The 21,562-nt window shown below is 41.0% G+C and overlaps 2 protein-coding genes across 5 annotated transcripts; one reads left to right on the top strand and one right to left on the bottom strand.

Moving 5' to 3' along the window:
• The first annotated feature begins 190 nt into the window (after positions 1-190).
• Positions 191-12,718, top strand: best1 (bestrophin 1). Of its 3 annotated transcripts, XM_054775862.1 has the most exons (11): positions 191-377; positions 480-532; positions 606-734; positions 1,987-2,081; positions 8,238-8,471; positions 9,629-9,783; positions 9,860-9,937; positions 10,131-10,283; positions 10,354-10,434; positions 10,504-10,655; positions 11,406-12,718. In XM_054775862.1, the coding sequence occupies exons 1-11, from the start codon at positions 198-200 to the stop codon at positions 12,457-12,459; spliced, it is 2,364 nt and encodes a 787-aa protein (XP_054631837.1). In that variant the 5' UTR covers positions 191-197; the 3' UTR covers positions 12,460-12,718. The 3 variants fall into 3 exon arrangements, with proteins under 3 accessions (XP_054631837.1, XP_054631838.1, XP_054631839.1); XM_054775863.1 differs by having other exon boundaries at positions 280-377; positions 480-734; XM_054775864.1 differs by lacking the exons at positions 191-377; positions 480-532; positions 606-734; positions 1,987-2,081 and adding an exon at positions 4,097-4,241.
• Position 12,719: 1 nt separating this feature from the next.
• Positions 12,720-19,767, bottom strand: fth1b (ferritin, heavy polypeptide 1b). 2 transcript variants are annotated; one of them, XM_054775876.1, is made up of 5 exons: positions 19,632-19,750; positions 17,035-17,138; positions 16,152-16,298; positions 15,684-15,809; positions 12,720-13,701 (listed from the first exon to the last, which is right to left on the bottom strand). In XM_054775876.1, the coding sequence occupies exons 2-5, from the start codon at positions 17,134-17,136 to the stop codon at positions 13,537-13,539; spliced, it is 540 nt and encodes a 179-aa protein (XP_054631851.1). In that variant the 5' UTR covers positions 17,137-17,138; positions 19,632-19,750; the 3' UTR covers positions 12,720-13,536. The 2 variants fall into 2 exon arrangements, with proteins under 2 accessions (XP_054631851.1, XP_054631850.1); XM_054775875.1 differs by having other exon boundaries at positions 12,721-13,701; positions 19,618-19,767.
• Between the last annotated feature and the right edge of the window lie 1,795 nt (positions 19,768-21,562).

Genomic DNA, 21,562 nt, shown 5'->3' on the forward strand with positions numbered 1-21,562 from the left:
AGGAAAAGAATAGCCATGATTTTCAATTGGAACAGAAATTCATAAATACTGTTCTTTAATGAAATGTGTTTTCACCTCAAAATAAGAATATGAGCATTGAAAGCATAAATAAACAATTAAAGAAGCTGTATTAAAGGACCTGTTTAGCTCGATAGAGTGTGATTTGTTCAGATTAACATGGCCTGCGGTACCTCACAATGCAGCTTTGTTGCTCAAACAGATTAAGTCATCAAGTGACCGGAGGTATAGCAGCTCCTGGTTCTCCTTTTTTCTTTTCCTGCGTCTTCTCTTTCTCCAACATTCTCTCTGTGGAGGCTGACCGCTCGCCTCCGACCCTCCAAACAGACAGCCATGGACAAACATTAGCATTTTCAGCGGTAAGTAACACAGTCAGAACTATTCACCTTCTGTGGACTTTTATGCACACCTCAAATGCGGCAATATTTGTTTCATCCATTCAATTATGTTTTTGTTTGTAGAGGCCAGGCAGAGCAGGCCAACTGCTGACGAGGAATCAACATACATACTTCATGTCAGGCCACAGTCAACGAGCAATTTGGCCGTTAAGAAGCAGCAGCAGCAATGACAGTGACCTACTCTCGCAGGGTGGCAGATGCAGGTCTGGGGACCTTCTTCCACCTGCTTCTGCGCTGGAAGGGCAGCATCTACAAACTCCTCTACAGGGAGCTCATCATCTTCACCCTCCTCTACTACTTCTTCAGTGTTGTTTATAGGTACACATTCCTTCAGACTATTCCGAGAGCCAATACAATACTTTTCTTTTTAAAAATCTGCCTTTTAAAAGGCAATTAGGCTTATTTTTGATTGACACAGTCTGAGAGCTATTAATTTCATACGACAGTGGTTCCCAAACTTTTTACAGTCGCATAACCCCTCACAAATTTGACCTGAAGCCATGTACACCCTACTCCTGCACACTTAAAAAACATAAACCTTTTCATCTTAATTAACTTGAAATATTGAAAATAATGACTTGGTTAATTAAGTTTATAGCAATTTCTGGTCAAAAATGTGTATTTTGCATGGTGACATTTTGAGAGTTTCACATGAGCACTAATAAATAAATAAGTAACCATCCTACATATCTTTTATTCCATTCCATGAATGGGTTGAATTTGAGCTTCACTTTTTTGTCCACTCACGACGGCTATGGTTCAAGTCTGCATATTAATTTAATACCAAATTGAAGGGGACAGTTTAACAATCATGATAAAGCAGTATCCGAAATACACAAATACATAAAACCAACGATAAAGCCTCGTATTTTGGGGGAATCCCCACTCGCAGTGTCACCGCTGCGCCGTGCGGGGATTGGAACACAAATATAAATGACATCTTCAAGATCAAACACTCTTAATGCACAAAATAATCATCAGACGTACTTGTTTGTTCATATAATGCACACAGAGCAACGAACAACTTCATGCTGTCTCCTTTATGCTCCCTTGTCCTTGCGCCGTGAGGCGTTCATGAGCACTCGTAATTGTGGGAGTTCAGCGCTAATCGTTTTTGTTCACGTGCCCGGATTACAACTGGTGTACTTTTGGGGGTATGCGTACTTTGGGAACCTACGGCATACAACAATTTCTCAACATACTGTAGGCCTCTGCAATTCAGATTAAGTTATGGAATTTTTTGGCATTGGTTACCTACCTCAGTCCAAAAACATGCATGTTAGCTTAATTGGAGACTCTAAATCAGGGTTGATCAGCACCATTTGCAGCAACCGTGAGCAGAAAACATCACATTGTGACCCCCGATCTCAAGAAATGTATTCAACCAACATCAATGTCATCACTTTTATCTATTTATTTAAACTACAAGCAACTACAGTTCTACACAATATTTTGGGGGGGTTAAATAATTCGGAGTGCAACTGTGTGTTAAAACCTGTTCATCTTCAGTAATATCGTGATTGTTATATAACCTTGGATGCGAACAATGAGATGTTTTTCCTCACTATAGGTTTGTGTTCAATGCTGAGCAGAAGAGGCTGTTTGAGAAGTTGTCCATATACTGCGACCGCTATGCAGAACTCATCCCTGTCTCCTTTGTTCTTGGTGAGTCAAAAGATGTGCACGCACACACTGGACACTTCATAAGGTACACCTGCACAATTTCAAAAATAAAAAGATAATAATTCAACATGTCCGTAAAAGAGTAGGGAGAAGCATTATTCGTTTATTTCACAAGAAGCTTATTTCATCCTCCCCCTTTCTCCATGTGTCCGCAATTACGGATAATTAATTCACATCATGTATCACGGAGGATTCCAACGCAATAAGTGTCTGCCAGATCGCCGCGATACCAATACTATATTGCTAATAATAAAGGTCCCCTTATCTATGACTACATTTTCACCGATACGCCTGACCTACATTACTGTTTGTAACTTCGAGTTAGTGAATAATTTTCACCAGTGATCGGCGGTACACCAGCGCTTGCAAACGTGGCGCTCAGTCAAATGTACCAACAGATAGAACGGCTCAGTAATTAAGGGTTTATACAACTCCAAACAGCTACACTACAGCATCACCTGGAGCAGTTCACAATCATTTTATTTATCACAATCAATAGGATTTTATATCACGACATGACAAATGTATAAAACCTTGTAAGTATATTACATGTACTCACCACAGACTTCAATTTCTCCTCCTCAGTCAGCTATGGTCAACATAACTTGGCTTGTTGAACAGTTTTGCCCTGATCAACCAATCAGAGGACGGAAAGGTGTTGATGTCACTTTGGCCCTGAGAGGCGAATCTGTGGTCTGACTGGCTAATAAAAAAAACAGCCGCAATGCTAATAGTGTGTATGTGACATGGGCCAGCACTCTTGATTCTGAAGGCCGTGGTCACATTAGATTAACATGGCACTACATAAAAGCTGAAATATGATTGGACTAAAAATTGTAACGTACAAATACCAGTGCAGCCAAGAGACAATCTACTTTCTGAAAATAATAAGGCCAGCAGAGGAGGCATTGCTGGCCCTGACTGCACACCACTGCATAATTCATCATTCATCCAACCCACAGGTGTGGCCTATCAAGATGCTGATTAGACAGCATGATTGCACAGGCCTTAGGGTGGCCACAATAAAAGGCCACTCCAAAATGTGCACTTTGTACTGTGTGTACGGCTGTCACGATACACTCAGCTCACAAGACGATACATGATATTGGGTTCATGAAAAAGAGACGAGACAATATTTTAACAGTACAGTTATCCCTCGTTTATCGTGGTCAATTAGTTCCAGTTCCACTAAGTGAAGTAGAATTAAATATTAATATATTGTAGTTAAGAGCATAGAAAACCTGTTTATGACTTTGTAAATATGGTTTATACTGTTGTAGGAGCCCTTGTAGACATGTTATAACACCCCAAAGTTACCTTTACACTCATATTATTCTTTGTTTATACCACATTGTGCAACCCTAACGAGAAGGCTATGGGATCACTGCAGGGACAAAAGAGACGGCTGCCACTCATAGCATATAGCAAGCTACAGAGCTAACTAGTAGGCCTCCAATGTATTTGTTTTAAACTTAAAGTGTTTCAAACAGAATGGGGAAGAAGGACTAGGTAAGAAGCCAAAATACTACTTACCACTTCCACAAGTCATCATGTAGTTTAATCATGTCGGACATGCCATGGCTGACTCCTAAATTAACTACATTTTGAAAAACCACAATAGAGCAAGGGAGCGATGTTCGAACCACGATTTAGCAAAGAAAGACTGTACTTTTAAGAAAACTATAATGACAATATATAGGACTTGACAAACAGACCTTTTCACAAGTCACAGTCACAAAACAATGCAGGTACTTTTTGAAATGTTTTACAACAATGCATGCATAACCTTCAACTGTTTTTTTCCACGAATTGAAACAAAAACTACAAATTCTAAAAGTTAAAATAACGGCAGACGTAGCTGCTACTACTAACGACTTACGTTGATGTGTTGTTCTGTAAATACACATGTAAATACATTGCAGATTGCAGTCAATTAGTTTTATAATTACGCCAAAAGAACTACAGTTCCCATGATGCTTAGTGTATGCTATCAGGAAGTAGTGAAATAGATGCTAGTATCACATGTTTTGATAGAGATCTTATGCAGCGATCTTGTTTTAATCTGAAAATCTTACATTACTTTGATCAAATGTAGAATTACTACAGCTTCTACTTGGACATTAACACGCTGGGAACACTGAGGTAGGTTGGATTGCAAGATTTATAGTGTGAGTAAAGCACTTAATGTGGGGTTCCAATCCTACCTCGTGCACTCCCACTACCCTATTATGTGTATTGTCATTCGCAGTAGTGATGCCATAGCTCACAGTCTGATTGGTTTCTGGCTGCCCTGTTCCCATCAGACAGCATTTCTCTAAACCAAAAATATTGTCTCTTTTTAATTTTGCAAGATCTTGTGAAACCCCTAGCCCACTCCTGATCAAAATGTTAAGAACAGTTGAAAAAATGCAAGAATTTATATTGTGCACTGTTTTATCTTAAGGAGGGTCTAAGTAGAGATTCAAAATGCAAAAAGAAGAAATGGGAGTGAAACAAAAAAAATGTTTTTGAGGAAGCAATTTATTGCAAACAACCATTACAACGAAATAGGCTGCTCATCATCTGATCAAAAGTTTAAGGCCATTGTCTTTAAAAGCCATACTATACAAAAACGTGTCAGTTTTCTGTCATGGCCTCGAGGGCAAAGGCAAACAACCTTTCTCTCTTCTCTCTTTCTCTTGCATAAGCAAGGCCTCTCGCAGCGTGCCACTGCTGTTTTCTTTGTTTTATTTATTTTTTATGTATTATTGACATTTCTGTCAATATGCCAGAATTAGCCAAAAGGCTATTTTTCCATCTGTCCTCATCCCATTTACTAAAAGTGGATATAATCTAATATAGGAACAAAATGAGCCAACAATCCAAAAGCATACAATCATACCAAGACACAAACACGTACATGACAGGATACCAACAACAGTACCAGCCAGTCTGTAGTTAGTGTTGGCAATTATGATCGTCAATAAGCCATTTCTCTGACTGGATCTTGAATGTATTATGTGTTTTGATTTCTAATGGCTATGGGGGTGCGGTTCAACTCAGTAGCAGCTCAACTGTGAGAAATACACTTTTCCTAAAGGGAATAATGCAATCCCGCCTCTAGTTCTGCTGTGTGAATGTTGACAAATTATTGAAGAGGAGATAACCCATTAATAATTTTATAAATAAAACAAGAGATTTGAGCTGAGTAGTCTGTATTTACCGTATCTCCGTGCTTCTCAAATAGTGGGGCTGGCCCCCTGGGGGGCATAGTGAACTGTCAGGGGGGGCATGAGAGGCAGGGAGGACTTTCAATATTAGTGCAGACCTGCCAACATGTATGAATTTATCATACTCAGCATGCAATTTGACTCTTGCTTCAATGCTCTCCATTGAGTTGCATTTCACTGGTTTCACTTTCGAGTTCAGTCCGTACAGTACAGATAAATAAATATTATTACTTTCTCAATAGTGTTTCAAATCGAGGGGGCGCAAAAACATTTCTGTCCCCCAGTGGGGGTATGACAGAAAATAACTGAGAACCACTGCTGTATGTAATATTGGACAATGGTGAGAAATTTGTGGTTTCTTAACCCAAATTTTTATAGTGCGTTTGTGAAGTCACTGCAGGGGTTTCAGAGATTTAATACCAGCCTGTGACCGAATGGTAAACAGTAAGTGATATGTGAGAAGATCATAGCCTGCATGGGACATTGAACGGTGGAAGAAAGTTTTATTCTCTTATAAGAAATATAATCTTGATGATCCTCATGGCTTCCAACATTACTGGCATGACAAGGAGATCCCACCTGAAATGACCAAGTAGCTCGTGATCGACTTCAGGAGGAAGATGACTCCAGTGGAGCCCATCACCATTCAGGGCAGGGAGGTGGCAGTAGTGGGCCACTACAAGTACTTGAGAGTCCACATGAACTGCAGACTGGACTGGAAGGACAACAGCAATACAGTCTACAAGAATGGCATGAGCAGACTCTACCTCCTGACGAAGTAGAGTCTGCTTTGTGTGCAGCAAGCTGCTGGAGATCTTCTAGCAGTCTGTGGTCGACAGTGCCCTGGACTTTGCTGTGGTTTGTTAGGGTAGCAGCACCTGCAAAAAGGACATAAACCGGAAGAACAAACTGATCTGGAAAGCCGGACAAATTATCGGCACACAGTTGGAGGAATTTCTGACAGTGAGAGACAGAAGAACACTGAACAAACTGCTCTCCATCATGGACACCCCCACCCAGCCACTCCATCGGACAATTGAGAGGCAGCAGAGCTCATTCTCCAACAGACTCCTCCAGTTCCTCTCCCACAGTGAACGCTACAGGACTTCATTCATTCCACATGCCATCCAGCTGTACAATACCTCATGTGTCTGTAAAAGATAATCCTGTATTAGTCATCATTCATTCACATTATTGCACTGTACTGTACTGTCTGTCCTCACTTGTATCGATTGTAAATTAATTATATTTTATTGATATGGTATATATTTATATTGTATATATTATATTGCATTGTACTGCCAAAAAATGTAACTCTTATGAGCTATTTTTGTTGTCATTGTTATATTTCTCCAAACAAAGGTACTTGTTTACTTGTATGAGGAATTAAAATTAACAAGAATCTGAAGAAACAAGGGTGGTCTAATCATTTTTTTCCATAACTGTAAATTCTTGCAATCTTTTCCAATTTTGATTTAAAGTGTATGTACTGTGTTCATCCCACTTCTTGCATGGCCAGCATACTCACGCGACATGTCACCCATTTAGCATGTTTGGGATGCTCTGGATCAGCATACAGTAACCAGGTGTCGCCAACCGTCGATTGTGAGCTACTAGTCGATCTTTGGGATTTTCCCGGTCGATCGTGAGAACATATAGGAAAAAATGTATTAAAACATCAGTGCCCTCACCTCCCGGAGAGCCGCATTTTGTCCACTGAACACACCCGTAAGCCTCGCCACTATCCAGGCAGAAACCCGCGAACCCCAGCAAGTAGCCCAGCCCCCAAAACCTGGCCAGAGGTACATTAGTACACAGACTCGCCCGCCCGCGCCAGCAAAAAGGTGGAACGAGAGAGGAAGGGAGTGACTTGCAGCTGCAGCTATGGGCTTGCAGACACAGCAGTAATTATTGCAATTAATAGGGCTCAAAGTCTGCCTTTGCTACCTCAAAGTTAAGGCACAAATACAACTCCATAGACGTGCACCTCCAAAAAGATCTTTGAGCCGCTATGATGCCGCTCGTTAAGGGCTGACTGTTGTAGTGCATTGACCAGCCCCTCTCTCCTTAATCTGCATCGCTCGTCCACTTCACTGAGCCAACAAGTCAAATAGTTGTGGCCCAAACCCAACCTGGACCAAGAGTCACAAAAGTAGGAATGTAGGTAGTGGCGGTTCTAGCTTTGTATGGGCCACATGGGCAATAGCCCAGCGCGGCATTCTCTAGGGGGCGCAAAAGAACAAAAAATCTTATTTACCAATGCTCAGCGCTCACCAGATGTCATAAAGTCAGCGCATATGTGTGGCAGATGGGCGCCCTCTACAGGCGTGATACTCGCGTCCCCAATTAGTAGCAACTCGCTGCGTGGATCAAACGTCCACCACGTGATGTGGGTCAAACCAATGGAGCAGCGACGGGGCGGGTACCGCTGGGCTTCAGTCCTCAAGTTAATTACAGTACAAGGTAAAAAAAAAAAAAGTAAATTACTACAGTATTTGTTAAAAAAATGAAACATATTTAATTGCAAATATTGTATTGTGTTAATTATCTCGGGGACCAAGAGTCTCAAACGTGTTATTTGACTACGAAAATGTGAAATAAAAATGAGGGAATTGTGAGTCGATATGAGTTGGTTTAGTCTTGGCTGCTAGTTGGATGACGTGAGAGATGATGATAAAAGTGCAGTTAATTTGTGTCAACAAAACATGGAAAAGACAAAGTCAAAGCCATCAGGTGCACAATTTAGAAATGAGAGGAGAAACGGGTCAAAGAGAACGGTCTGAAGCTACTTACTGTTGAAATATAATATCTGAGGCTCCCAATAGAGTGCACGTGTAGATAACGTGGCTGGTGGGTGTGTATAAGATTGAGAATGAAGCTACTTTACTGTCAATCCCATGAGGTTGCTAACTTTCTCATTGGTTTCCAGGTTTCTACGTGACCTTGGTGGTATCCCGTTGGTGGGGTCAGTTTGAGAACGTCCCCTGGCCTGACCGCCTGGCAGCATTAGTTGGAGGCCACGTCCGTGGAGCAGACGAGGCCGCTAGGCTGACCAGGCGCACTCTGATGCGTTACGCTAACCTCTCCGGTGTGCTCATCTACCGCTCTGTCAGCACTGCTGTCTACAAGAGGTTCCCCACGATGGAGCATCTGGTGCAGGCAGGTATGCTGTCAAACTAGTACAGCAATAAACGTTGTCAGTTTCCATGGTAACAAAATCCATGCACTGTGTGTTGGTTCCATTTGTTGTGTTGGAACTCATTGTACTGTTAGAATTGTTCCAACGTGGTGATGTAATGTGGTGCTGAGATTAGAAGTCCTGGTGCTGCTTCCTGACCAGGACTAAGAACACAAAAACTACTTAAACACTTACATAAATACACGCCGGCAAGCTCACAAAATTGCAGTGGTGTGTTAAATTTGGCGGTTTCACTTGCACACTGGCCATTGGAAGTTCAACATGGCACTTCATGGTAAAGAACTGAGGATGTGAAAAAAGAATCGTTGCTCCACGTAAAGACATTCTAGGCTATAAGAAGCTTAAAGCAACAGATTAATATTGTATTAAATGCACTGACCAACGTGGGTCCACATGAACGTATATGGCATGGGTGTCTAAACTTTTTCCACCGAGGGCCGCATACTGAAAATCAAAGGATGGGGGGGGGGGGGGGGGCACTTTGATATGTATTTTTTACATTTTAATTTACGATGCAAGAATGATTCGATACAGTGCACAAACGATACAATTCAATTTGATAGGACTGATCTTACATTATAAAATAAAGAAGCTAAATTCTATAAAAGTGGCCTGTTTACCGTATCTTTCAATGTGTAAAAGACCACATCATATCCCCAAGCATGCTGTATGGCACTGGGAAAAATAAAGTCACAAGACAACTGAATCACAGGTCAAATGTATTTATTTTTAGACACAGACCAAACATTTATAGCAAATACATCAATAAAAAATAGAAGTCTTAGCTTTCAGTCTAACCGATAAAAAGAAATAAATGTCATAATAGTAAGCGTGCCTGAGCAGTGTTTAACACTCCAGGTAGGTAACAAAGGTGCAACATTTGAGCGTAAACAAGATACAAACCAAATAAAGGTAAGCAGCAGCCCTGCAAAAAGGGGTACCATACTCATCTCTTTTGGCCTCACTGGTCAAAATTTGTTGTGCTTCCAGTGGACTTCAACATCCAAACTTTGATTTTAGTTTTTCCTGATGTCTTGAAAATCTTTCGCGGTTGCACAAATGACCCCCCACCCGGGCCGCACTTGGACCCTGGTATATGGCGTATTTTGTCTCCCCATCAGGTTTGATGACATCAGAGGAGCTGAGACATCTGGAGGACTTGCCCTCCCCTCATAACAAGTTTTGGATTCCCTGCATGTGGTTCGTCAGTCTGGCTCTGAGGGCCCGGACCGAGGGTCGCATCAACAACGACGTGGCCCTCACAGCCATTCTCACTGTAGGTCCTTGTGTAAGTGTGAAGGTCACCGTGTGGGAACACTTTTTGAAGAATAAATTTATTCTTCTGTCTTCAGGAGTTGAACAGTTTAAGGGCAAAGTGCATGAAGCTGTATGGATATGACTGGATCAGCCTGCCTCTCGTCTATACCCAGGTTCTGATTTGCTCCCTTGCTGTATTAAATGGCAATAATCAGGACATAAGAGTAAAAACAAGTCTTTGGGCAGTACACGGGCCAGGATTGTCAGCAAAAACTGTTGCCTTTTCTCCTAAGACGTCAACATAGCAAACATAAAAAAGATCTGCCCACTTTCTGAAGTGTGACTGATATACTGTATGATGATTAGGTGGTAACGGTGGCAGTCTACAGCTTCTTCCTGGCTTGTTTGATTGGTCGTCAGTTCTTGGATCCAGCCCAAGGGTACCCAGGCCACGACTTGGACTTCTACCTGCCCGTCTTCACGTTGTTGCAGTTTTTCTTCTACGTTGGCTGGCTGAAGGTTGGTGAATGATGTGATCTTGCCTGTTTTATGATTGGTCTAAGCCTCATCTCAAATGTCCGTGTTTCAGGTGGCTGAGCAACTCATAAATCCTTTTGGAGAAGATGATGACGACTTTGAGACCAACTGGCTCGTCGATCGTAATTTACAGGTTTCGATGCTGTATTTCTGAGGCGTGAACAGGTGCGGTGTCTGTACTAGCTGTGTTTTATTGTTCCAGGTGTCTTTGCTGTCTGTAGACGAGATGTACGACAGCCTGCCTCTGGTTGAGAAAGATATGTACTGGAATGAGTCCGAGCCTCGACCTCCCTACACCACTGCCAGTGCTGACCACTGCAAACCTTCCTTCATGGGCTCTGCACTGGATATAAGGTGTTTGCCCCCTCCTGACTTATTTTTTCTTTTTTGCATGTTTGACACTTAAATGTTTCGTATTATCAAACACATTTAACTATTAGTCAATGACAACACAACTGACCACAAAATGCAATTTTTGAAAGAAACTTTTTATTATTAAGGGAGAAAACAAATCCAAACCTACATGGCCCTGTGTGGAAAAGTATCTGCCCCTGAACCTAATAACCGGTTGGGCCAACCTTAGCAGCAACAACTGCAATCAAGCGTTTGCGATAACTTGCAATGAGTCTCTTACAGCGCTGTGGAGGAATTTTGGCCCACTCATCTTTGCAGAATTGTTGTAATTCAGCCAAATTGGAGGGTTTGAGCATGAACCGCCTTTTTAAGGTCACTTTGACAAGGCTACTCCAAAGTCTTCATTTTGTTTTTCTTCAGCCATTCAGAGGTGGACTTGCTGGTGTGTTTTGGATCATTGTCCTGCTGCAGAACCCAAGTTAGTTTCACCTTGAGGTCACGAACAGATGGATGGTCATTTTTTTCCTCCCTTAATGATAAAGTTTCAAAGTTGCACTTTGTGTTCAGTTGTGTTGTCATTGACTAATATTTAAATGTGTTTGGTGATCTGAAACATTTAAGTGTAACAAAAATGCTACAAAAAAAAAAAAAAAAACAGGAAGGAGGCAAACACTTTAACACCACTGTGTATGCTACCAATATGCAGCTATAATGTAACAATGTGTTCATTTTATGGTTGTTGTACTCTAGTGTTCCTAAGGAGGAGATGGAGTTTCAGTCCAATTTGGAGCAGATTAAAGAAAATGAGGAAGCCAACTACTCCACCCCGCTGCTTGGAGGCCTGGGTCGTCTTCTCGGTGTCCAGTCGCCCAGCTTCCCGCGCTCTTCTCGAGTTTCTCTGCTGCGCCGCCGCCCTGGAGCTCCACTAAATCGCTTCCCCCTTTACTTACACCCAGAGGCTCCATCGATCCAAAACCAAGCACGCCAGCCCTTGAACTCTGAGCAAGAACGGGACTACAGCTTCTCCGGGCTACCTCTATATGAGAGGCCGGGCTTCTACAGTTGCCCCCAGACGCCCATTCACTGCATTCCCCCAGCCGTGCCGCGACCAAGACCTGCCCGGCGACCTCAGAATGAATGGGACCGCAGCTGCAGCTCCCTGGCTCCTCCAATGGTGGGCTCACAGCTGTTGCCCGACACCCCCAACCACATCCCACCGCCACCATCATCTGCTTTCCCCTGGCTGAGTGAGGATGGTGAGACGACGGCCACCCCGGCCTTCTCCTTCCCCGACCCCCAGCCCGAGCTTTGCCCAATATCGAAACTCAGACGTGGGCACGGCCTGCTGTCACGCCGGCCTCCACCACCATGCCTGACGCTGGATGCCTTGCCGTCCGCTGATAGCCAACCTGGGCCTCTAAGCGCTCGGACGATGGGAAGTGGGGGAGAAAGGGTGTTCTCCTTCACCCCTCCCTCTCGTCCTGTGCCAGCAAATCCAAGCAATCACAACAGCTCCAGCAGCATTAACGTGACAAGCAGCACCAGCGCTGGCACCGCGGTAGGTCTTTGTAACGGCACAAGTCTCAGTAGCTTTAGTAACCACTGCAACTTCAGTGCCAACGCAAAGGCAAGCAATGGCGGGCTGAATAACCTGACAGCTTCCAATTCAGCGCCTTCACAGCAAGAAGCCAATCAGCCAAATTCCCCCAATGATTCTGGAATCTCATTGGCTGAAGGGGACCTGCTGGGGGTGCTGGTGGAGGGCAGTGGGAACAAGGCATCTGCAGGAAGGAAACAGGACTGAGAAAGTGCTGTATGTGTCACACATGCCTATAGTGGGTGTGTGTAGGAAATTAAGCTCCACTTCCTCAATTAACCTACTTTTAAGGCACAAAGCACCTTACAGGATTTCAGTGTCAACATATGGGGAAGAAATAAACATATGAAGCCTACATGTGAATTATTTAAACTACAGTCCTTAAAACTGTCTCCCATTATTAAACAAAAACACATTGCCTTTTGTGTCATCTTAAACAGCATTTGTTTTTTTAATAAAAACATTAAACCAGAAATAGTTTATTGTGGCTTTATTTTTAATACAATCAAACAATATGTCTACTATGCTTTGGTATACAGTACAGTGCTCACTTAGAGAAAACAATCTTATTGTACATCGGCCCCCCTGACAGTAGCTACAGTATGATGTAAGCATTCTTTGCTTTAAAAGTGTACTATGAGATTTACAATACAAATTATTTGAATCTTAGCTAAAAAGATTCCAGCCTACTTTATCTCAATGATTTTTATTAATATTTTCTTGTCAAACAGTTCCACACATTTGTTTTGGCTATCTTAACGCAAACATATTAGGCCAACTAAAAATCTTTGTTCCAAAATACATGTAACCTAATTACCAATATATAAAAGTCAAACAATATTGCATGTGGTGGGTGTCATGATTATCTAAATACATGATTAAATGTAACTTTAGGTTCTGTACAACTGTAACGTCACTACGTGTTTGCATTATAAGGTAGCTTATTGGATCTACTGCCATCTAGTGGCCCTCTCTCAATGTGCGCAATGATTCCTGACTGTGACGCAAAGAATAGTCAGCAGGACGATCAAAACATTTTCTCACACTAATTTACCAGTAGGTGACACTAGGACGGTGGCAAATGTTCATTTTGATCAATTTTGAATGTGTTTCAATCCCTTTGTGACACATGCAAACCACATGAGAAAAATCTGAATAAACAGCGAATGCGTACAGGAAAAATATGGTCTTTTATGGCTTTTGTGCTCTCCAAATAACAGCCCTTCTGAGTGAGGAGTGGCAAAGGGCAAGCTGGGGGGAGAGATGATATTCCAGATCGTCAGCCTATGTTTGACTGGCCTCCTCAGCCATGGTGTGCTTGTCAAAGAGGTACTCAGCCATGCCATTCTGTGGCGCTCCCATGCGTCGCAGGTTTGAGATCCAGTCAGCGAGCTCCTTGATGGACTTGACCTGCTCATCCAGATAGTGAGTCTCAATGAAGTCACACAGCTGTGGGACGGGGGGGACAAAGGAGAATTCATGTTTAAATTCAATCGTCAGTGAATTAGGTCATGTAAGGGTGCTTTTATATCATTTACAGAAATCCTGTTAGATGATTAAAAAAAACATTTGTAACTATGCACTCACTGGCCACAACATTCAGTACATCTGCGTCTTATGAGATCCAACAGCGCTGTATCACATTTCAGCACGTGCAAAAAATAATTTCCTATCACATTTTTAAAGTTCTCCACTAATGAATGCACAATACAATGACATGTACGTGCATCTCCAGTATATGTACACCAACATGTACCAAACTTATCTGTTCGTCTTAGGAATGGGCATTTGACAACATTTTCTTGACTGACTATGAAGAAAATTGTTATGTTATGTAGAAAATGTAGAAAATGTATGTTCAATTAATCGATGATAAGAAAATCTCTCTCAGAATGTTCTGAACTCCTTTTTTTCCAAGACAGTGTTGTACTGAGCAATGAGACTGTTGTGTTTCTTTAGCGCACAAACTATCGCAAAATCTGGACCTGAATATAAGCCACACCCACCAAATTTAAAGGGAAAAAAGTCGCAGGTGTCCAAATTGTAAAATGGGATATTTACACAGAAAGACACACTATAAACCTTGCAATCCTACCTACACTCGGTGTCACCCAGCGTCACTCGTTAGCTCCGGTGAGCCGTGAGACGCTTTTTTTCCCCCCCATCAGAGTTCAACAGCTGCCACGGTTGAAGCAGAAGCTTTAGTAATTCTACAATTGACCAAATGTACTTAAGATTTGTCAGATCAAAACACAATCGCTGCATGAGACTTCAAAACGTGATATCAGGTTCAGTTCCATGAGAACTGTAGTACTTTTAGCCATAATTAGCCGCATCATTGTTTAAACCGCAGGATTCAAAGCATGTGAAAAAAGTAGAAGCTTTTACAATCAATCTCGGTTCAAATATCACGCCCTCAATATATCGTGTTTTTTTAAATAATAATGAATAAATGATTGCTGTTTCATGGTTGACTATGGCCTATTAGTAAAAAAAAATATCGAAAGACAAGTTATATGTAGTATTCTGGTCACTAGCCATCAGTAATGTTATGAGATATGACGTTACCTTTCACACTGCATGGAGACTAGCTGTTGAGCCAGCAGAGACGTACCGACATGCCATGGCTGAGGTCGAGTGGAAAAAAAGGTTCTCCTGTCATTCTGTTCCCCTCTGTTGAAATACTTTGTTTAGAATAAGTAAATTGGAGAGGGTAACTAGTTAGCTTGGTAGCTTGCTATGATAGCGGTGGCCGTCTGCTATGTGCAGTGATCCCGTAACCTCAGCAATGTGAGTCAAACAAAGAATAATAGGAGTGTAAAAGTGACTATTGGGGTGCTATTTCATGTCTACATGGCTCTAAGTCATAAACAGGTTTTGTATGCTCCAACTCCAAAAATATTCCATTTATTAACATTGATTCAAATAACGCGGAAATTAATTTATCACGGTCGGGTCTGGAACCAATCAACGAGGGATTACTGTAGCCCAGAAATTACAGTAGTTGGGAGTAAATTACCTTCTGCTGGTTGCAGCCAAGTCGTACATTCTATTTTGCCTCAGTTGCTTTAAGACAATTAATCAACAATCAATTACAACAAATTGTTAATGACAAATTAATTATGCCCATCCCTAATTCATGTTATACTATTGAATGGATAATATATAACTTGGCTGAGGTGAAACCATCATTGCACTCTATTAGATTGCATTTATTAATTGGAGTACACTGATATTTACTTTGCCTTCAACCTTTTTAAGCTTTTGCCTCATTAAAGCAACTTATTTATTAGAATGTTATGTATGTATGTATGCTGCTGTTCTTTTACAAGATGAGTATTGAATATGTATTTAAAATTCAGTCCTGATTGACAATGAATAATACGAAGTATTAACAGGGCAACCTAAGTGTGTGTAAATGTGAGACATACGTGAGGATCGTTGTGCTGCGTGCCCATTTCCTGTAGCTCAAGCAGGGATTGATTTACACTTTTCTCCAGCTGCAAGGCACACTCCAAAGCCTCCATGCCACTACCCCATTCATCTCGGTCAGGTTTCTTGTAAATGCAAAGACGCAATATTGGTATTTGCTCACATTTCACCTCGATTTAGTCTATTTGATCAATACAAGCAAGCAAAAAAAAAAAAGGATATGTCACATTGGTCTAGATTTATTAAGAGTAGCGTAAGTGTACTCTATTCACTGGATGCAATGTCTAAATAAGCAATAAAGCTCTACATTGGCATTAAAAGTGGTTACTGTAGCTGATGTAGTTTATTTTTATTTTTTCAAATCAACTCCACCAGATGGCAGATGGAGTATTTGAAAAATGAGTGGTCAGCATCCAGCAGCTTTTTACAAGTGCTGCATGTGCTTTAAAAATGTTGGTTGCGCTTACCTTGATATCCTGAAGAAAAATCCTGCCTCCCCTCTTGTTCTGGAAAGTCATCAGCTTCTCGGCGTGCTCCTGCTCCTCTTTGGACTGGGCACCAAAAAACTTGGCAAAATTTGGTAGGGCTTTATCATCCCTTTCAAAATAATATGCCTAATAAAAGAGGAAAATCATTGCTCACTGTTGAAAAATATATTTACCGCCGTCCCTCGCCACTTCGCGGTCCAAACAGCACTCCCTCACTCTATTGCGGTTTTCCAAAAATTAAATAACACACGACCGCTCTTTTGTGGTTGACTATGAGCTATTATTCGTCAACAAATATTTAAAGAAAAGACATATGTAGTATTCTGATCACTAGGAGTCAGTAATGTTACATTGAAGAGACATTACCATAGATTACATTAACTTAACAGTGCATAGAGTGGCATGTCCAACATGACAGAGTGAAAACAAGTTATCCTCTCATATTGTGTGGAAGTGGTAGGTTTTGGCTTCTTACTTTGTCCTTTTCCCCCACACAATTTGAAACACTTTAAGTCTAGAATAAATGATTTGGAAACTATTTTCCTCGGCCGCATGCTAATGCTTAAAGTAGGGTCCGTCTCTTGTGTCCCGTAGCCTGTGCGTAAGTGTTGCGCAATGTGGTGTAAACAAAGAATAATAAGAGTGTAAAGATGACTATAGGGATGGCATTTCATGTCTACGGGGCTCTAATAATGGTAGAAACCGTATTTAGAAAGTCATAAACAGGTTTAGTATGCTCCAATTATGAAAATATTTTATTAATGTTTTATTAATGCGGAAATTTACTTATCGTGGTCGGGTCTGGAACCAATAAACCGCAATAAACGAGGGACGACCGTATTGTGCTTGATAAATATCTTACCATCGAGAGGTAAACGTAAGAGGCGTAAAGCTCAAGATTTATCTGTCTGTTAATGGCAGCCTCGCAGTCCTGGTGAAAGTTTTGACGGATTTGGGAAGCCATTTCTGTATTTGTCATAAAAATAAAGAGAACAAAAGTGAGCAGATAGTCTAGGCTGGTCTCACATTAGTCAATGTTTACTAAAAATGCAGAGAGACATCATAACACAACCAATGCACGTTGTACACTTGAAATTGACTATGTACCACAAGAACACTTCAGCTCAACTCTTCGACACCTGCAGATGAAAATGTCCCTCTTTCATCATCACCTGCCAGCATCAGACAGTCACTTAAGTGGCTGCTCCACTCAATTAATGGGCTTTTAAAACACTAGACAACACATTTATGTGAATGCCACTTCATGGAGCTGTGGTAAAAATGTCATTCGTATTTAACCCTAGTTTCGAGGCTGGTTTAAAAAAGAACACCTCTGCTACAGTGGAATGAATTTTGATTGATTGATTTTTAAAATTTTTTAAAAAAACATGTTTGTCACACATAAATGCTTCCGATCATCAAATTAATTAAAATATTAGTCAATGATAACACAACTGAACACATAATGCAGTTTTTAAATGTAACTTTTTATTAAAAGGAGAAAAAAAAAATCTAAACCTACATGGCCCTGTGTAAAAAAGTGATTGCCCCCCGTGAAAAACATAACTTAACTGTGGTTTATCACACCTGAGTTAAATTTCTCTAGCCACACCCAGACCTGATTACTGCCTCACCTGTTCTCAATCAAGAAATCACTTAAATGGGACCTGCCTGACAAAGTGAAGTACACCCAAAGATCCTCAAAAGCTAGACATCATACCGACATCTAAAGACTTCTGGAACAAATGAGAAAGAAAGAAAGAAAGAAAGAGGAAAAGGTTATAATAAAGACATTTCTAAAGCTTTGGGACGCCACAGTGAGAGCCATTATCCACAAGATGGCAAAAATGGCCTGCATGGTCGAGTTCCAAGACGAAAACCACTGATGAACAAAAAGAACATTAAGGCTCATCTCAATTGATGATGATGATTGATGATCCCCAAGACCTTTAAGAAAATACAGTGGTAAAACACTGTATTTAAACAGTATTAAAACAGAACAAGTGGTGAAACAGAAGTTCAACTTTTTGGAAGGTATGTGTCCCATTACATCGGCATAAAAGTAACGCCGCATTTCAGAAAAAGAACATCATACCAACAGTAAAATATGGTGGTGGTGGTGTGATGGTCTAGGGCTGTTTTGGTGCTTCAGGACCTAGAGGGCTTGTTGTGATAAATGGAACCATGAATTCTGCTGTCTACCAAAAAAATCCTGAAGGAGAATGTCCGGCTATCAGATCGTGACCTCAAGCTGAAACAAACTTGGGTTCTGCAGCAGGACAATGATCCAAAACACACCAGCAAGTCCACCTCTGAATGGCTGAAGAAAAACAAAATGAAGACTTTGGAGTGGCCTAGTCAAAGTCCTGCCCTGAATCCTATTGAGCTGCTGTGGCATGACCTTCAACAGGCGGTTCATGTTTGAAAACCCTCCAATGTGTCTGAATTACAACAATTCTGCAAAGATTACTGAGTCAAATTTCCTCCACAGCGCTATAAGAGATTCATTGCAAGTTATCGCAAACACTTGAATGCATGTTATTGTTATTATTGTATTGTTATTATTGTCATTGTAAGGATGGCCCGACCAGTTATTAGGTTTAGGGGGCAATCACTTTTTCCCCATACAGGGCCATGTAGGTTTGAAATTTTTTTTCTCCCTTAATAATCAGAAGTTTCATTTAAAAACAGCATTTTGTGTTCAGTTGTGTTGTCATTGACTAACATTTGTTTGATGATCTGAAACATTCAAGTGACAAACGTGCAAAAAAATAAATGAGGAACGGGAAAAACACTTTTCCACACTACTGTATATTTAATTTACAATTACACTGATCACAAAAAGTTTGGGATATTCGGCTTACAAGCAAAATATCAAGTTGAACCTAAAGTACACTAACTTTTATAGGTGACTTTGATTTGACCTTGTCTAGATGTTTGAATGAACATGTCCAATCGTTCAATGTTTCTGTAATTTCTGCACAACTTCCTGTTCTCTAACAAGGAGATGAACATCAGAATTCGTAACAGGTGTCTGATCCATGAATCTACCACAAATAATGACAATTTCACAGTCACTTCCTTTGATTTTCATGATTACGTTACTACTGATAAGTAGGCTTGTACATTTGCCATACACTATGTTATGTTTTTGTACTACGTAGTTAACTGTAAACTGTAAAAGGCGACATTTCATAATAACCTTAAGAAGGGGGCAATAAGTTAGAAAAAACTCCCCATCTCTAGTTGGAACATGAAATTCTGTTTGAATTTCCAAACAGTTGGTGGCTAATATTAGGTATGATCGCCATCGTAATTGTGCTAGCAATGACATTCAAACACTTAGCTCATTAGTTATAACGGCGAGTCCGCGAAGACACATTTATGTATCGACCCGATTGAACATGTCCTGCGACAGTGAGATTGAAAATAACATGAAACATACCTCGTTGTTCTTACCGCAATTGGAGGTCCCTTGTGAGTTGTTTGAGGACAGTGCTGCTCACCTGCTGTCTAGGTAACGTATTAAAGAACGTTAGCTAGCACAAAGATTGTTGTACTCAAGCAAGACGCACCACTACAACACGTATAGTAGTGACGGATGGAGTCAGGGGGAGGAGTCAATCTCGAATAAAGTCGAAAGCAAATTTCAGAAAACGTCTCATATTATTATAATTGGACTGATGGTGTAAGCTGTACCTAAAGACGAACACGTGTTGTGTTTAAAACGAAATAATTCTGGTTTTGCAAACATTTATTTGTGCAAGTCAGAACTGGAACGCCCCCTGAACTTGAACTATGAAAATGGCGGTGCCGTGCAGCAGCGGAAAGTGTAAACAAACGAACCACTTACGTAATTTCTTTAAAAAATCGTTTAATTTTATGTCATCCTATCAACTACACCTATTGCGTCTATTTGCAAACTGCCACTATTACAACCAATTACTTTTGCTAACACTATGTAGTTCCAAATCTGGTCTGGTCCATTTTTATTATATTTATTTAGATACATTGCTATGCTTTTACTACGGTCCCATTTGTGTTTTCACCATTTGTCCTCCTAGCACAGTGGTTCTTAACCTTGTTGGGGGTACCGAACCCCATCAATTTCATATGCCCATTCACCGAACCCTTATTTAGTGAAAAATAAAATATATATTTTTGTCAAATTCAAGACATAGGTACTGTATATGTTTGTTTATAAGCATATGTTTGTTTACTGGTGCACAAAATGACAGAGACAGGATGCTGACTCCCATCACGGTTCGTGATACATGTGAATCCATTCAAGATTCAAGATTCAAGATTCAAGAGTTTTATTGTCATGTGCATGGTAAAACAGCAGTTATACCATGCAATGAAAATCTTATTCTGTTCATACTCCCAAGAAAAGAAAGGAAACACAAGAAAGAATAAGAACATAAGAAACATAAACACATAAACATATATACCAATAAATTAAGCAACAACAACAGAAGAGACATTAATACAAGCAAATAAATAAATAAATAAATAAATAAATAAATAAATAAATAAATAAAGTGCTATGAGTGTGTGCGTGTGTTGCGTGCAGCGTGTGCGAGTGCTTCATTGAGAAGCCTGATGGCCTGTGGGTAAAAGCTGTTTGCCAGCCTTGTGGTCCTGGACTTCAAACTCCTGTAGCGTCTGCCTGACGGTAGGAGTGTGAATAATGAGTGTTGTGGATGTGTGCTGTCCTTGATGAGGTTGTGTGTTCTTCGTAGGACTCTAGATTTATAAATGTCTTGCAGTGAGGGGAGGGCTGCCCCAACAATGTTCTGTGAGGTCTTGATCACCCGCTGGAGTGCCTTCCTATCACGTGTTGTACAGTTACCGTACCAAACAGTGATGGAGGCGGTAAGGACACTTTCGATAGTGCATCTGTAGAAGCAACTCAGGATTGTGGTGGACATGCCAAATTTCCTCAGTCTTCTCAGGAAGTACAGTCTCCTTTGGGACTTCTTCATAATTTGTTGGGTGTTGTGAGACCAGGTGAGGTCCTCGCTGATGTGTGTGCCAAGGAACTTGAAGGTTTTCACCCTCTCCACCTCAGTCTCATCAATAAACAGGGGTCTATGCGGCTCCTTTTCCCTTGTTCTTGGGTCAATGATCATCTCTTTAGTCTTATCTGTATTGAGAAGGAGATTGTTATCACGACACCAAGCTATGAGGTCCGCCACCTCTCTTCTGTATGATGTTTCAACACCACCAGTGATCAGTCCGATGACTGTAGTGTCATCCGCAAATTTAATGATGCTGGTGTTGTTCTGGGAGGCCACGCAATCGTAGGTGAAGAGCGTGTAGAGGTGCTCCATGCTGTACATATTCGTCCCACCACTTTCTTTTTTTGCTCGACATAGTTAGTATGGATT

Source organism: Dunckerocampus dactyliophorus, chromosome 5, assembly GCF_027744805.1.
Source record: "Dunckerocampus dactyliophorus isolate RoL2022-P2 chromosome 5, RoL_Ddac_1.1, whole genome shotgun sequence".
In the NCBI taxonomy this organism is placed as follows: Eukaryota; Metazoa; Chordata; class Actinopteri; order Syngnathiformes; family Syngnathidae; genus Dunckerocampus; species Dunckerocampus dactyliophorus.

Excerpts from the sequence above, each read along its gene's own strand:
- fth1b (XM_054775876.1), bottom strand. The coding sequence starts at position 17,136 with ATGGCTTCCCAAATCCGTCAAAACTTTCACCAGGACTGCGAGGCTGCC. Across the intron at positions 16,299-17,034 it reads CTTACGTTTACCTCTCGATG|GCATATTATTTTGAAAGGGA; the intron begins GTAAGATATTTA and ends CTCTTTTATTAG. Across the intron at positions 13,702-15,683 it reads CGCAGCACAACGATCCTCAC|CTGTGTGACTTCATTGAGAC; the intron begins GTATGTCTCACA and ends CCCGTCCCACAG.
- best1 (XM_054775862.1), top strand. The coding sequence starts at position 198 with ATGCAGCTTTGTTGCTCAAACAGATTAAGTCATCAAGTGACCGGAGGT. Across the intron at positions 8,472-9,628 it reads GGAGCATCTGGTGCAGGCAG|GTTTGATGACATCAGAGGAG; the intron begins GTATGCTGTCAA and ends TCTCCCCATCAG. Across the intron at positions 10,435-10,503 it reads TCGTCGATCGTAATTTACAG|GTGTCTTTGCTGTCTGTAGA; the intron begins GTTTCGATGCTG and ends TTATTGTTCCAG.